The following is a 14,769-nucleotide window of genomic DNA, read 5'->3' as shown; positions in this document are numbered from 1 at the left end:
AAAGGAAATGAATAAGTAAACACGTGTTTTGATTTTTTAAATTTTGGAACGTGTTTGAATTTGTTGTAAACGATATTACCAAAATAATTATGGAAGAAATGGAAGAAAACGATCTGTGTTCGTCATTAAATTCATTTAATTTTAAAGATAGTTGCGAAGATTTTTGTATGGAAGATGTTGAAAAGGATAACATTGTAGAAGACGAAACACGTGATTCATTTGTTTCGAATGATGAGTATTTACTCGATGATTTACACGTTGAATCTACTCGTCGATCTTTAAATAAAACGCCAAGTGTTACCACTATCAAACGTAAAATAAAGCCCGTTAAGAATAATATTAATCAATATGATGATAAAGTGTTTGAAGAAGAAAAGTACGAATCTAAACAATGGAAGTGAGTATCATTTTATAACTTTTTAAGGTTTATTTATTTGAAATTTTAATGTAAATCAATGTGAACTATTTTATTTTACTTTTAAATTTAAAAGTAAACATTGTTGAACATTCTTCTATTTGAAAATTAGGCGCACAATCAGCAATTATCTATCATTCATGCTTAAAATTATATGGAAAATCCACAATCCTCAACGTAAAATATTGCATTGTATCGAAGTGTAATTGATGATTTTTCCACAAGAAATTTCAAACAACCCTTACAGAATGGCTCCCTATTTTACAGGGCCCAATACAAAATATTAGTGTGGGGCCTTTTCAAAATGCCAAGGATTAATTAAGTGCAAGTCCTCTATACTTTCAGTCCTGCCAGACTGCAAATTGATGAAAACCAGCTCTGTGTTTTCAATTCTGTAGTTATAAAATCATAATTGTTCAATTGTGTCTAAATTTTCAGTAATGCTAAAATTGAAAGTAAAAATATCATTCATTGCTTTGCTGATCGGTAAATGATTATTGATGTTTTAGCCTTAATTTGTCCATTATGGATGGGCTTTACTTGCATTGAGATTAAGTGTTTCTACCTGTCCTTATTTGGTAATAATAGTCCTTACTTCAGTTGCAGTGGCCTTCCTTGTTTAGTGAAATGTCGTTCCTAACAGTGAAATGGATTGAAAAACAAAAAATATGTTGCGGTTAATATTGTTAGCTAGTAAACTACATAACACAACCTTTTAGCAGTTAAAATGTTTATAAGTAAATTGAATGAACATTTTTGGCCATGTATACAGCCATATTCGGATTCTACAAATCAAATTGATATGAAACATTATCAAACAATGTAGCTATATATATAGTACTAGGTAGATATTGTTTCATATCTACCTAGTGTTTCTCAGCTATATCACAGAAAAGCTTATGAAAAGAGCTTTTCTGAGAAATTTTGAAAGATATTCCTTGAAAACTTTTTAATAAACTAGGTACTACTGCACCAAATGTTTCCATGTAATTTTTTTTAATCGTTGTTCTGAAAGAGGGCACACCTAATTGTGATTGACCAGTGTAAGGAGTAGAAAATACTTTAATCAGATGAAAATAAAACATTAGAGGACAATTGCTCCAGTATGAGGACCCAAAGAAAATTATAAAGAAGGCCATGACCGCACCAGGCTATTATGCCAGTGACGGTGGTGATACATATAAAATGAATTTTAAAATTTAATAAAAATGTTAATCATGTTAATTTATATATCTAAATTAATTTATTATATCACTAAAGCATTAAAATTTATTTAACAATTTTATATAGTAATTTTATCTAATGAATGTTAATTTGAATTTAGTGATGACGGTGCCTTAAGGAGAGCTTTCAACGAATATTTACAGAAAAGATCTGCCTCTAAACAGTTGTCTAAAATTTCAGTTGTAAATACTTCACATTGGAAGTTTCCTGCAAAACAGAAACCTACTCGTAAAACATCAACGTTACTATCGACTGCCGACAAATCATCTCATACTTCAAGAGCATATTCAAGTACACAAGCTCGAGATTCATCAAGTGCTCCACATTCATTAAGAAGAAGGAAAGAAAAAAAATTAGATGAATATCTCCAACGGATATATCAAGAAAATTTATATCATTTATTTGAAAAGCATTTCGATTCTAAGGTAAGTGCTTCAGGCTATACACTCAGTAAGGACTGCAAAGATGAATTTAAGAGAAATGTAGAAGAAAAGACATCAGATTATTACTAATAATCTGGCTAAAAAGTATTTGTTTCAAGAAAAGTAAGTTCAAGTTTGTATTAGTAATCTGGTCTTTTCTTTCCTTCCACATTCCTTTCATAAAATTTTCATTAAGTCCAACTCCATTCGAGATATGACATGTGATCCCTCATATCCACATATCCACCCACTTCCTCGAGGAGTCCTGTTTTATGACATGTGATCCCTCATATCCACATATCCACCCACTTCCTCGAGGAGTGCAAAATATAACAGCATCGATATCTCTTATATACAAGTTATCATGCCAAATTTCATTTCTTTATCTTTACTGCATCCTGAGATATAAAGCAAAATAGAGGCCAATATACTCACACAACCAGAAAATTTTTACTTTTGGGTTCAGGGAATCTCAGAAAAATTTGACATGATTACAATACTATTGTTAGTGTATAGTTTTATACATGATATAATAACATGTTCCTAGAATATATCTTAATACAAAAATATTTAATAATTTAATTAATGAACATTGTGTAATAAAGAAGTACATTTAATTTTAGGAAGCCGAGGAGCTTGCTTCAATTCTGGAATTACCAAAGCCAGATAGTCTTCCTAAAAGTGTTGAGAAACAAAAATCTGGCGATGTATCCAATAAATATCAAATAAAACCTTTATTTGAAGTGGAAGTGAAAAAGTAAATTAATATTTAATTTATAATTAATATATACAGAATGCTTCAAGAAATGTTAACACTTATCTAAACTATAATTTTTAATGGAAACTTACGGAATAATGTGCTATTGCATTATTATGAAGGAAGTCAGCATAGCGTCAGAAAATTCAGCTGCATTGGTTGTTAGGATGTGTCACCAAATATGAGAGAATGACAGTTTGTTTCATGAAAAAAATTATGGTCAGGCTGATATTTGATATCCTATATCTCCCCTTTATGGTAAAGGAGAAAAGGAAAGGAAAGTGAAGAGAGGGAGGAGAATCAAATTTTAACAGTGAAGGTATAAGATTCGTGGAAAACTGTAATCAAAAGTCATACTGGAAATCCACAGAGATTGATGAAGAGGAAGAAATAAGTTTCATGAAGAGAACTAATAATTTGATGACAATATTATTACAAGTGTTTGTTCACAATTCATAAAATTAAAGAGAATTGCCATTATTTTCAACACTAGTCTGGAACTTTTTCCTGGGGATCTTGATAAAAATGCTTATCAAGAAATATGCTTCTGAGGTTTTTTCATGATGCATTTGTGTTAACACTTTATTGAAGTATTCTGTAGCATTAGTATGATATATTTCTAATAGCATTGTGTAATTTCAGAAATAAGATGAAGACAAAGAAGAAAGCAGTGACTAACCCATACAGAAAATTTCTGTTAAGATTAGAAGATAATACATTACCTATGACTATTCAAAACAGAGATGAACAACTAGTAAGAGAACATGTAAGGATACTTTTGATTATTATTATTCAATACATTTCTCAGGATATTTACAATATAAACTGTACATTTGTTGTTTTAGAAATATCATAAAGAAATACTAGGTCTTCCTAGGTCTTCCACAAACAATGCTAGTAACCCATTTTAAAGTACTGTAATTATATTAATTATTACTTGAGATGGATGCAATGTACAACAATCAATAAAGTAACGGTCCAAATTTCATCTACAATCTGTATTCAAATGTCTTGTTGTCTAATGTTTCTAGGAAGTACCGTAAACAAAACTGGCGACTCTGCAGCAACAGTGAAGGCAATTTGTGTTCTGCAGTTTACAAAGTCTGAATCATTCAGCATTCTGCAATGTGAGTAATCTGCAGGAGCTTTAGAATTGTAGCTTCTATAGGAGGAGTGATAATGGATATGCTGTTGCAAATGTAAGAAAAGTTTGAGAATCAGTTGGATGTGTGTTTTGTAACATCAAGTGCACCCACTGAGAAATTGTAATGAGTAAATGTGAAAGTTGGACAGTTTTCCAATGTTTCAAAGTACACTACAATGTTCTCAGATAATAATTCACATAATAACAATAATTTAAAATGGTAATATTCTTTGTGGAAGACTTTGTGTATATGATTAATTTAAAATTAATCAAGTATAGTTTTATTAACTTTATTATTAGACAGCTAGACTGAAGTAGTTGTATGTGTCTGTTACTCTAATAGATTTGAATTTGAATTCAAATTTATTTGGAACTTTGTTATGTTGGTCTCTACTCCTCCCCACCTGGTCATCCCATTATAGATCTGACCAAGTATGTGATGGGCAAGACAAAAGAGTTCTCCCAAGCTTTCTTCCTTCCACATGGTAAAGGAATTTTAAAAATTCCATAGAGCAATAGAAATTGTCCAGCTCGTGACAGTTATAGGCTTGCAATAGGTTCAATTTTTGCTTCCAGATATTATTAAATGAATTAATTTAAAACTTTTAACACTACTTGATATTGGCCAAATATTTGCTCGTAATTTAGTGAATACTGGCTTAAGTGTTTTCAATAAAATATACAGGAGAAGAATCCAAATAAACATTAAAAAAAACGTTGATCTTACATTTTGTAATGAGGAAGAAACAATTTTCTTATACTGCTTTTATTTTTTGTTTTAAGACTAGATGTATCAAGCCTAAACTACATGGTTATTTTTTTAAACTATGCTTTCTGGATGTATGAGGTAAACAAAATTTTAATATAGAATTAGGAATGTTTTATGAGTGATCTCAGTCAGACATATTGAGATTCATTCCAAATTATGCCACTAATTCATTGCAGATTTATCCAAAGGATTGCCCATAAATATGGACAATCCTTATGGTTATGTAATTTATGGACAAAGGATTGTCCATAAATTACATAACATAAATATGGGTGAGTATGCATTACAAGGAGTGAGGTATTTACAGTAACATTATGTAATGCTATGGTCTTAACCCTTATATAATGGAAGATTTATTTTTTCTCTGAAGTGTTGCATAACAATTCATAATGTTTGTGCTAATGCTTTGTTCATTACACAAGTAATTACACAAGTAATTAATTAAAATAATGTAATGCTTGGTACCCTGTGCTGTGTGTTATTCCTTAGTGCAGTTAAGATGATTAATTAAGGATATATGTTATGTAATTTGGGGCTATGTGCTTATGGTATTATACAACATTACAAGAAAGTGAGCTGGTAGTTGAAAAGTATTAAAATGGCATTATGTAATTTATGGACATTTTCCAAATCCTATGTCAAGGGTGGCAAACCTATGGCGTGCATGCCCAAAGTGACACATTGGGACGCACATAATGTGTCATATGGTTTATTACCCATTTTTTTATTATCCTTTTTTCAATCAGTTTTACATTTATTCCAATTAAAGCATGCTTGTTTCATTTTTTAAATATCATTATTCAAAGTCCAAAACTTCCACACACATATATATTTTTAAAGATAATTATGTTCACTATATGGAACATGGACTCAAAAAGTTTGCCATCTCTGTCCTATTTGATACCATAAGAATATCCTTTAATGGGCTGATAGCTGCCGAAGAATGGACCCTGATATATTTGATTATATAATCCACAGAAAATTTCTTAAGAATTTAATCCAGCTTCTATCCTAGATTCTCAGAACTGTAGACATTCATATTTGCAGCTTCAGTTATCTGTCCAATTATAATTATTAATGTTAAATAACAACTATTATGCAGAGATTTTTGTCTTATTTAAATCAACTATTAGAGTATATTTAATTTATTTTTATTTACAGATCACTTATATTAACAAAATAATTTTAATAATATATAATAGACACTTTTATATGAGTATATTTAAATTGGTTTGTCTATTTTTATAGATTTATATTTAACTAGAATTAAATTGAGAATCACCTCTTATGCATAACTCATACATGTATGGCAATATAATATTTAACATTTTTGTAAATTGTAATCATTATTTATCGTAGATGATTTTGAATGCAGGTGTGTTGCTTAATGATGGGAATACATTTCAAGAAATACATCATTAAGCAAATATCATAGAGTGTATTTGAACAAACCTTGATATGATGATAAATGATGATATAAACTTTGATATAACCTTGATTTGATATAATCTACTACTCATATAGGGTATATATAATATAGTTATGACATTATGTAACTAAACATAGAAAAGGTACAGCCAGCTATGAACTTTTTAGCTCCATTATAATCTTATGAGACTTCTGTCATATAAGTGGCACATACTTGTATAATCATTTATTCTTTTCAAATTGATTAATAATGATTTAATAATGATAATAATTATTATTAAATAATGAATTGTTGTAATCATTTAGTTGTGTGTAATTTGTTTATTGTGTTTTACTAGTTATAACTTCTTTATACTTACATATAAAGGAAGAGAAAAAAAGGCAGAGTAGGCATAATTATTCCTCTTACCAAGTGAATTTGTGTTATTTTACTGAAAGATGCATGCCTCACTTATCAGTCTTTATCTCTTCAATGTTTTATTTTATATATAATAAAACTAGATATGGTTATATTTAGATTAATTGAGTATTTAAATAGTTTGGAAGTGAAGATCAGATGAAGGTTGTACTATAACTGGAAACATATCTACATGTAAGGTGAACAATCATCCTCCTTTAGGGAAGACAGTTCTCCTTTTGTAAGTTCTATCCTCCCTCAAAAAGTGTCCTCCTACATGTCCTCCTTTTCAATATTTGAAGATTAATCTGTAAATCTCCATATTTGATCAATGCTGAGCTGATCCATTGCATGTGATGTGATGTGACGTGTTTGTATTTGACATGATAATTCATCAAGGGTTGGTACAGTGCTGTGAGACGCGATTATGAGATAATGCACTCCACACGGGAGACCTTGAAAGAGCACGCCGCACACAAGTGGCTTTGTTTCCTTCTTACCAAAACACGACACGACACATACACATGCAGTAGAGATTATTATAGTGTATTATTGTTGAAATGAATAAAATGTTTCTTTTATTTACAATATTTTTTTCTTCAATTTATTTGTGTCCTTTTTTTCATTGTAAAAAAGTTGGTCACATTACTACATGGTAGTAAGGTAGAGTTGCAGGTTTGCATCTCTCCTGGCCAATCTTTTCTTCTACAATATTCTAAAATTAATTGATTTATAATTAGTATATTTAACAAGAGATGACAGCCTGGCAACCTACCTCCTGCAAAATTGCTTAGCAATTATTTATCTGACTGTTCATTTGATTCTATTTTTTTATACAATAAACCTTGCACTTAAATTAAAAATATTGTTTATGGAAACATTGTATGGCTAGACATGAATTATAATTGAAGTTAAGAAGGTATCATAGATCACCATTAATGACATTCATTATTTGAAAATTTTATTCTATCAAATTATCTTATTAAAATAAAAATTATACCAAAAATAATAATTTAAATTTATTTAATTTCTATAATTAAAATAGTAAATTTTAATAAAATAATTTACAGAATGAAAAGAGAGCCTTTGAAATAGCCAAACGATTTAGTGAATGGACTGGTGACATGAAAGGAGAAAGAAAACCGAATGAAGACGATAGTGAAAAATACAAACCTATTATCGATCCTTCAGTTATTTTGCATAATTTTCAAGCAGACGAAATTTTGGCTCATCCCGAACAAAATATTGTTATTAACATAAAAGAATTGTTTCCTGTTCCTGATGAACTTCGTCATTTGGCTTCATCAGAACAATTGAAACAGTTAAATGTCAACGATATATTTAAAGTAAGTTCGATCAATTACTTAACGTATAAGAATTGATTTTATAGTTTCAAATTGCAACGAATTAACAATTACTTCATTTACTATAATTGTGATACACATATATACAGTGATAACATTTCTTCAACAAACAAAATATTCAAAATTAACCTTGAAAAACAAGTAAATTTGAATAGTAAGCAGTGCTGAATAAACTTGTCAAGATGATGTCAAACATATCTGATTCAAATTCTTTTCTCAGACCATAACATTTTAAAAAGCTCTAAAGGCTTTTGTATTTTATATCGTGTTATTTTTCAACCTTTTTTTATCTCATGGCACACTCGAATCTATAATTAAATTTCCATGGAAAAATTCACGTGATTTAAAGTTGTGTTTGTAAACATTCTATTGCTCTATTACATGCCTCAGCTTAATTCTTTCTGTCTATATTTTTTGTGAATTAAATAAAACAGTACTATTGTACCTTAAAATATCAGCAGGTTGTATACATTTGGATAAAAATTGTTTATAAATTTATTGTTATTTTAAACTTATTGTGGAAATATTAAAATATATTTTTTTCACTCTAAAAGTTTGACTCTTAAAAAAGACTGAATTATTCCGTATCTGATGTGATGTACAGTATTAAACACTGAACAGTATTATATTAATATATTTCATATACCCTATATGTATTTTTAATTTTAATTTATAACATTAAGTTTATTTTTTAGGAAAAAGAATCGAAATCCAAAGCACAGAAGAAACGTATGGCATGGTATTTAAATCCTAACACATGGTTTCAACCAGAAAATACGGAATATTTAAGTAAATCTAAAGATTTTTCTTTAAAATCTTCAGAAATTGAATAGAACTAATTATTTAACAAAATTCTAAATAAATCTATGCAAAAGTTGTAGATATTTTAAATTGTTATTTGCGTATATTTATTATGATTTTAATATATTTTATGTTATACAAAATATGGGAAAATGTATTCATTTTTGTGTTGAAATTAATTAAAACTAGTTTTTAATTATTTTTCTTTTATTACCATATATTTAAAATTTCATTTGAGAATACTTCATTACAAGAATACATAGAACAGGAAGATATATGGTGAAATTTAGTCCATTTTTGACACTAAAGTAAATGTGTCACTACAATGAAGTGACTGAAGAAATATTTATATAAAATACTGAGGTGTATGCACAAGCTTGACTTCAAAAGTCACCCGATTGGCTGATAATGATACTATTGTCACACGAGTTTGTATCGTGTTTTGTGAATTTAGTACTATTCGTTAGTTGAAGAATATCCCTTTGATCGGTAGCAAATTAATACATGATGCCGCAACTACTTCAGGATCCTTAAATGTTGTATTTAATACTAACAAATGAAACTTAGTATGCATTTATTATTGTATGATACCAAATAGAAATAATAATATATTTAATAGCTGTTTCTTAATGCCTCAAGCAAGTGTTTAGTTTGCTTAGAGGACAATCTACCACTGCTTTGATGGTGAGAATCAAAGGCAGTAGTGAATTCTAAATATGAAAGGCATTCTAGCAGCTGTTTTCAGATATAAAAATATAAAAATTTATTAAATTGTATGTATTACATTCCAAAACTGTTATAAATATTATAACATCAAAAATTATTCATCAATATTATTAATAAAAGATGTTATCTGTGGAAACTGATAATTGTATCAATTAAGTAAACAGTAGATATAATTATCAATAATACAGCAGATCTGTTTAGATCTAATTCATATCTGGGAAAACATGTAAAGTGAGCATTGTATTTTCATAAGTTCAGAGCCAAAATGTCAAGTGGATAAAACCATTAAACACTGGTAGTTGGTCGTGGGTTTGCACCTTGCCACGTGGAGTTTTCTTCATGTTAGTAACACTTAAATAGAGGCCAGTTTCTCAAAAAAGTCCTCCCAGCCTCATGCACAGTACTCACTTCAAACATTTTTCTTCAGAGGGGGATATCTTATAAAAGATATCCCCAGGGGCCCCAGGCAATTGCATTTTTTGTCTGTAGGATAATGTGCCACTGACAAGATCCGACTTATCCGCAATAGACCACCCACAAAAACTTCCTTAGATTATTTGCCAGATCTCCCAGAGCCACAGTTTGAGGCCTTAACCATTGTAGGCCCGAAAGTCCTCACTCACTAATTAAAAGCCCCATTTCTCATTACAATGAATAGAATGAGAAAAGGTTCACAATGAATGAGGGAAGATGAATTTTATTTTCTAATTCAGATAATTTATATAGAAAATTATGTAAATTTATATATAAGATGTCATAACTGTAGATGAAAGATAAATAATTGAAAGAAAGTGTATTTATATCATCTATAAATGATTAAAAGGAAGCTTCTACATAAAAAATCATGCTTTTTTTAAGGAAGAGGAAATGGAGTTTCCTTTATCCTATTTAAAATTGAAATTATTTTATATGTACCAAAATACCATGTTTAAACCAAATGAAACTTTATACATTGGAAGATTATTTCCAGTTAAAATTCCTATTCTGTAATTTAAATAAATATATTAATTACAAGAAATAGTAAGTGTGTGTAAACTTGTAATAAACAATTACAGTTTACACAGACCTAATTGTTTATTATTGTTTTATATCAACCTAATTGGATAAATTACATATATACAATATACATATACAAATATTGTGACAATACTGTAGTTTATTACACAATACAATACCGAAAAACTGGATTAATTGAAGAAATATGTTTTTGTTCAAGTGCATACTTTATCTTATCTTTGTTAAAGTATTATGTTTATAAATTTTTCAATAAAATATTTGTTATATTGAAAATGATTGTTTCTATAACCTATATCATATCTTTTATCGACGACATTTGGACTTTCAGCATCAACAGTTTAATGAGTAGAGCATTCAATTTTAGTAACTTAGTGCATTCTCTTATATCGATATAATATCATATTTATATAAATAAATAAGGGAAAAAAATGTAAAAAATTTATGCAATTAATTGCACTTATTTTCAGAAAAATTAAGCATAAAAAATTATATTTTTCCACACAGAAAATATATGAAATTTTCACCCTTAACTACATTTAAAGAGTTAAAAAAAACTATATTATTGAACAGTATAAAACTGCTTCAATTATATTTAATTAGTTTGTTTTACTTAAGAAATTATCAGTGACATTCCTGTATTGTTTATGTAAAATTTAGAAGTGACAAATAAATTGATATTTATGAATAGAAACGATAACACTGTTCATGGTTATCGCATTAATCATCTGACTGCTGTACTGTACTTCCCTATATAACAGGAGAAAGAAGGAAAGGAACATCAGTAGAAGGCAGAAAAATGGGAAAGTTACTGTTTAACTTCTTGCTATTGACTGTAGCAATATACCCAACTTTGGCAGTACCTTCTACTCTAACACAATTCATACGTTCGAGAAACGAAACGGCCAAATTATTTTTTAAATTATTATCAGAACCACAGATCTTGGATCGCGAATGGAGGAAATTTTACAAATTTGAAGGAATTCCCATTCCAGAAGTAAAGTTGTTGCTGTTATTTTTAGTTTTATTTATGTATAATTTAATTGTTTAATTTATAAATTGTTTGTTTTTATAGGGAGATAAACCGTTACTCGAATTTAGTTGGAGTAATTGTGCACTTTCTGCCCCTTGTCACGTTAAATCTTTGTCTGTTTCTCCGGATCCCATCGATGTTCCTGGTTCTGTAACCGTCAGCTTTGATGTTGTTGTTGCAACGAACTTAACGTCGCCAATACAAGTAAACAATTTTAATTAATGTATAGTTTAATTAAATTAACTGTAACTGAAGCGTAGAGTGAAGTTATGAAAGATCGAGGTCCTGATCTGAATTTTTCATGGGTTGAACCGGATATTTTGAACTTATCGTAGCTTAATTGGGGGCCTATTTTCAGTCTTATCATGGGCTTAAAAACAGCCACACGGTAAGGCCTTGTTCCTTGGTTTCTAGTAGGGCTTGGCAAACTTATGAAATCGAATCTATTCCTCTTTCACGCCTATTTTCATGTCTATTACGAGCATAAATTCAGGTTCTCAATATATTTCTTGCACCCGCACTCAGTTTCCATTGAGGCCTGACCAAACCTGCTTTTGAAAATAGACCTCGGAGAGGAAATTATGAGTTTAGATTAGATAATTTAGATTAGATAATTTAGATTAGATTATTAATAATTTTACTTAAATTCATATTTGGATGATAAAACATTTAAATATAATTTAGTTTGAATTAATTAGCACTTGAAATTTATGTTCATTTGTTTAAAATATCTTACAGTATATCAATCAGTATCAACAAGACAAACCGTAACAATTTATATTTATGATTCATTGTAGGGGAGGAAGTGACGTTTGAAATTTGCCTTTTATGTTCATTAAATGCAATTGAAATTGATAAACTTCTTAATAGTTATTATCAAATTAAAAATTGTTAATTATAAGGAAAATTGACTGGCAATTAGTGTAATATTTAATTATATTACACTAATTGACGTATACACACTACACACGTAAATAATATATTTACGGATATAGAGGGTGGCCCAAAAGTCAGTAAACCACGGTATATTTTTAACAGTTAAATATGTAGAATGGATAAATTATCGTAGATCTTTCACTTCTACTTTTATTATTATTATTATTATTTATTTTTTTTACTTTTTCTGCCCTGTGTGTACTAAGAGGGCCTTTTATCATGCCATTTGTGCGTTGAGCCAAGCCACAATGGGACGGGTTTACATATAGTCTGAAATGTTCCTACAGTTTTCTCTGGGGTCTTAGGCTGAAGACTTAACAGCCTCATCCATTATCAGATTCTCGGTTAGTAAAGCGGGAATCGAACCTGGACTCTTACGCAAGGCAGATTCCTTCCTTTAAATTAAAAACGTCTGAATTGTTCTAACTGTAACTAAATATAATAACCTGCCATGGATTACACGCGCGGATAACACCACTGAACATCTGTTGCACAGTCGCGGGTTCGCGCCTCGGCCATGTGGAGTTTCTTAGGTTTATTGTGCGTGTTATCTAACACTAAATAAGGACCAGTTTCTTATTGAAATTCCTCGGCGAGGCACCCTCTTTGACAGATCGTGTGTTGGATTACCTTATTTCATCAATCCAATCCTAATAGACCCACCTTACGACTTAGCTATGAGATTGTCGTAAGTCGAGGGAAATTGTACCAGTGATAAAACGGGGTACAATTAACAACTTATTTTTAAATTAGCTTTTTTTCCTTTGTTTTCCATAGGTTGATATCAAAATGAAGAAGAAAGTGTACTTCGTTTGGGTTGAAGTACCTTGCATGGACAATATAGGTAGCTGTTCCTATTCGGATTTTTGCGATCTTGTTCCTACCACATGCCCTTCATTTGTAAAGAAAGCTGGATTACCTTGTAAATGCCCAGTTATTGAGGTATGATAAAAACAATTAATATTACATAAATACTTTGCTAGTAATTATGTTATTGTAAATATAAAATTTATTAGTTTATAAATATTTAATGTTCTACGCTTTCATTTCGTTTAAGCGCAGCGGATACTTACTTAATTTGTTACTGGAAACTGTTGTTAAGTGGGCCAAATCGAATTCAAATTTCCCATAAACTCAGTGACCACGTGAAGATTTTTGGCTTTTCTTCACATGTCTAACATGTCTTTTCTCAAATTTTTCACCTTTTTTTTAACACTCGGTGTGGGCGGTACATCTTAAATGATGAGTAATGATACGGATAACAATACCATTAAGAATTATATTGAATTATTGTAGAGTTTAAATACGAGTAGATACTATACATGTACTAAATTTGTCGAAATCGGTGATAACAACCTCCCGGGTTCCCCTTCTAAGTACTGATCATGCTATTGAGTTAGCATATACATATCTAAACAATGCAGGACTGTCTTTAACGCATGACCTGATGGGTATTTGCCAGTAGACCCCACAAGGACGGGGCTCCATATTAATCTATGTTTATTTACCCATCAACGCATCAATTCCTGCGAGTAGTTGACTCCAGTACACTGCTTTGCCCAAGGCCCATAATGGTCCTGATACAATGTACTGATATTAACAAAACAATACACAGTAACACAAAACACTGATAAAATATTGAATAATAATTATACTTGTATTTAAATTTAATTTAAATAATAAAAATATTTAATGATTATCATCTTTTCTAGGGAGAATACAAGCTCGATCCTACTACTGTCGAAATACCTAACATTCCTTTACCTTCTTTTCTCGAAGATGGCGACTATAAAGCTACAGTCAATGGATTTCATAATGGAAAACAATTGTTTTGCTACAATGTAGCGTTTTCATTACATAAAAATTAATATTTTTTTCTCTAATATACTGTACTTGTTTGGGTTTTGGTTTATTTTTGTTATTCGTCCGTTTTTGTATCATAATTATGTAATAAATATATATATATATAAATGCGAGTGTGTTTGTTGGTAATACACTTCTTGGCCATTCGACCAATTGCTACGAAACTCGATACCGTGTTTCCCCGAAAATAAGACATCCTCTGAAAATAAGATCTAGCTAAGGTTTTGCTGAATTGCTAAATATACGGCCTCCCCCGAAAGTAAGACCTAGCAAAGTTTTTTTTTTACTCGTAACCGTCCATGACAGATAGTTGAAAGTGGCCGTTGGCTTTTTGAAAGTACAGCCAATGATTGGTCAGCCGACAAACACGCCACACGGCATGATTTGCATAAGACTATGACTTCGGAATCACAGATTTGCGTAACGTTACGGCTGGTGATCGCTAATTGGTCGACCGGGAATCACGCCACATCATA

The 14,769-nt window shown here is 30.1% G+C and overlaps 1 protein-coding gene across 2 annotated transcripts; it reads left to right on the top strand.

Annotated features, from left to right (window-relative positions):
• LOC111636053 lies at positions 1-14,447 on the top strand. Of its 2 annotated transcripts, XM_023381247.1 has the most exons (10): positions 1-397; positions 1,740-2,064; positions 2,685-2,818; positions 3,461-3,584; positions 7,627-7,902; positions 8,616-8,709; positions 11,223-11,458; positions 11,537-11,698; positions 13,208-13,372; positions 14,143-14,447. In XM_023381247.1, exons 1-10 carry the CDS (start codon positions 90-92, stop codon positions 14,296-14,298), a joined length of 1,980 nt encoding a protein of 659 aa, XP_023237015.1. In that variant the 5' UTR covers positions 1-89; the 3' UTR covers positions 14,299-14,447. The 2 variants fall into 2 exon arrangements, with proteins under 2 accessions (XP_023237015.1, XP_023237078.1); XM_023381310.1 differs by lacking the exons at positions 2,685-2,818; positions 3,461-3,584 and having other exon boundaries at positions 14,143-14,399.
• The last annotated feature ends 322 nt before the right edge of the window (positions 14,448-14,769 follow it).

This window comes from Centruroides sculpturatus, unplaced genomic scaffold (assembly GCF_000671375.1).
Source record: "Centruroides sculpturatus isolate CEXI.00-Female unplaced genomic scaffold, Cexi_2.0 scaffold91, whole genome shotgun sequence".
In the NCBI taxonomy this organism is placed as follows: Eukaryota; Metazoa; Arthropoda; class Arachnida; order Scorpiones; family Buthidae; genus Centruroides; species Centruroides sculpturatus.
Note: the sequence above shows the minus strand (reverse complement) of the source record. Positions and strands in the feature narration are given on the sequence as shown.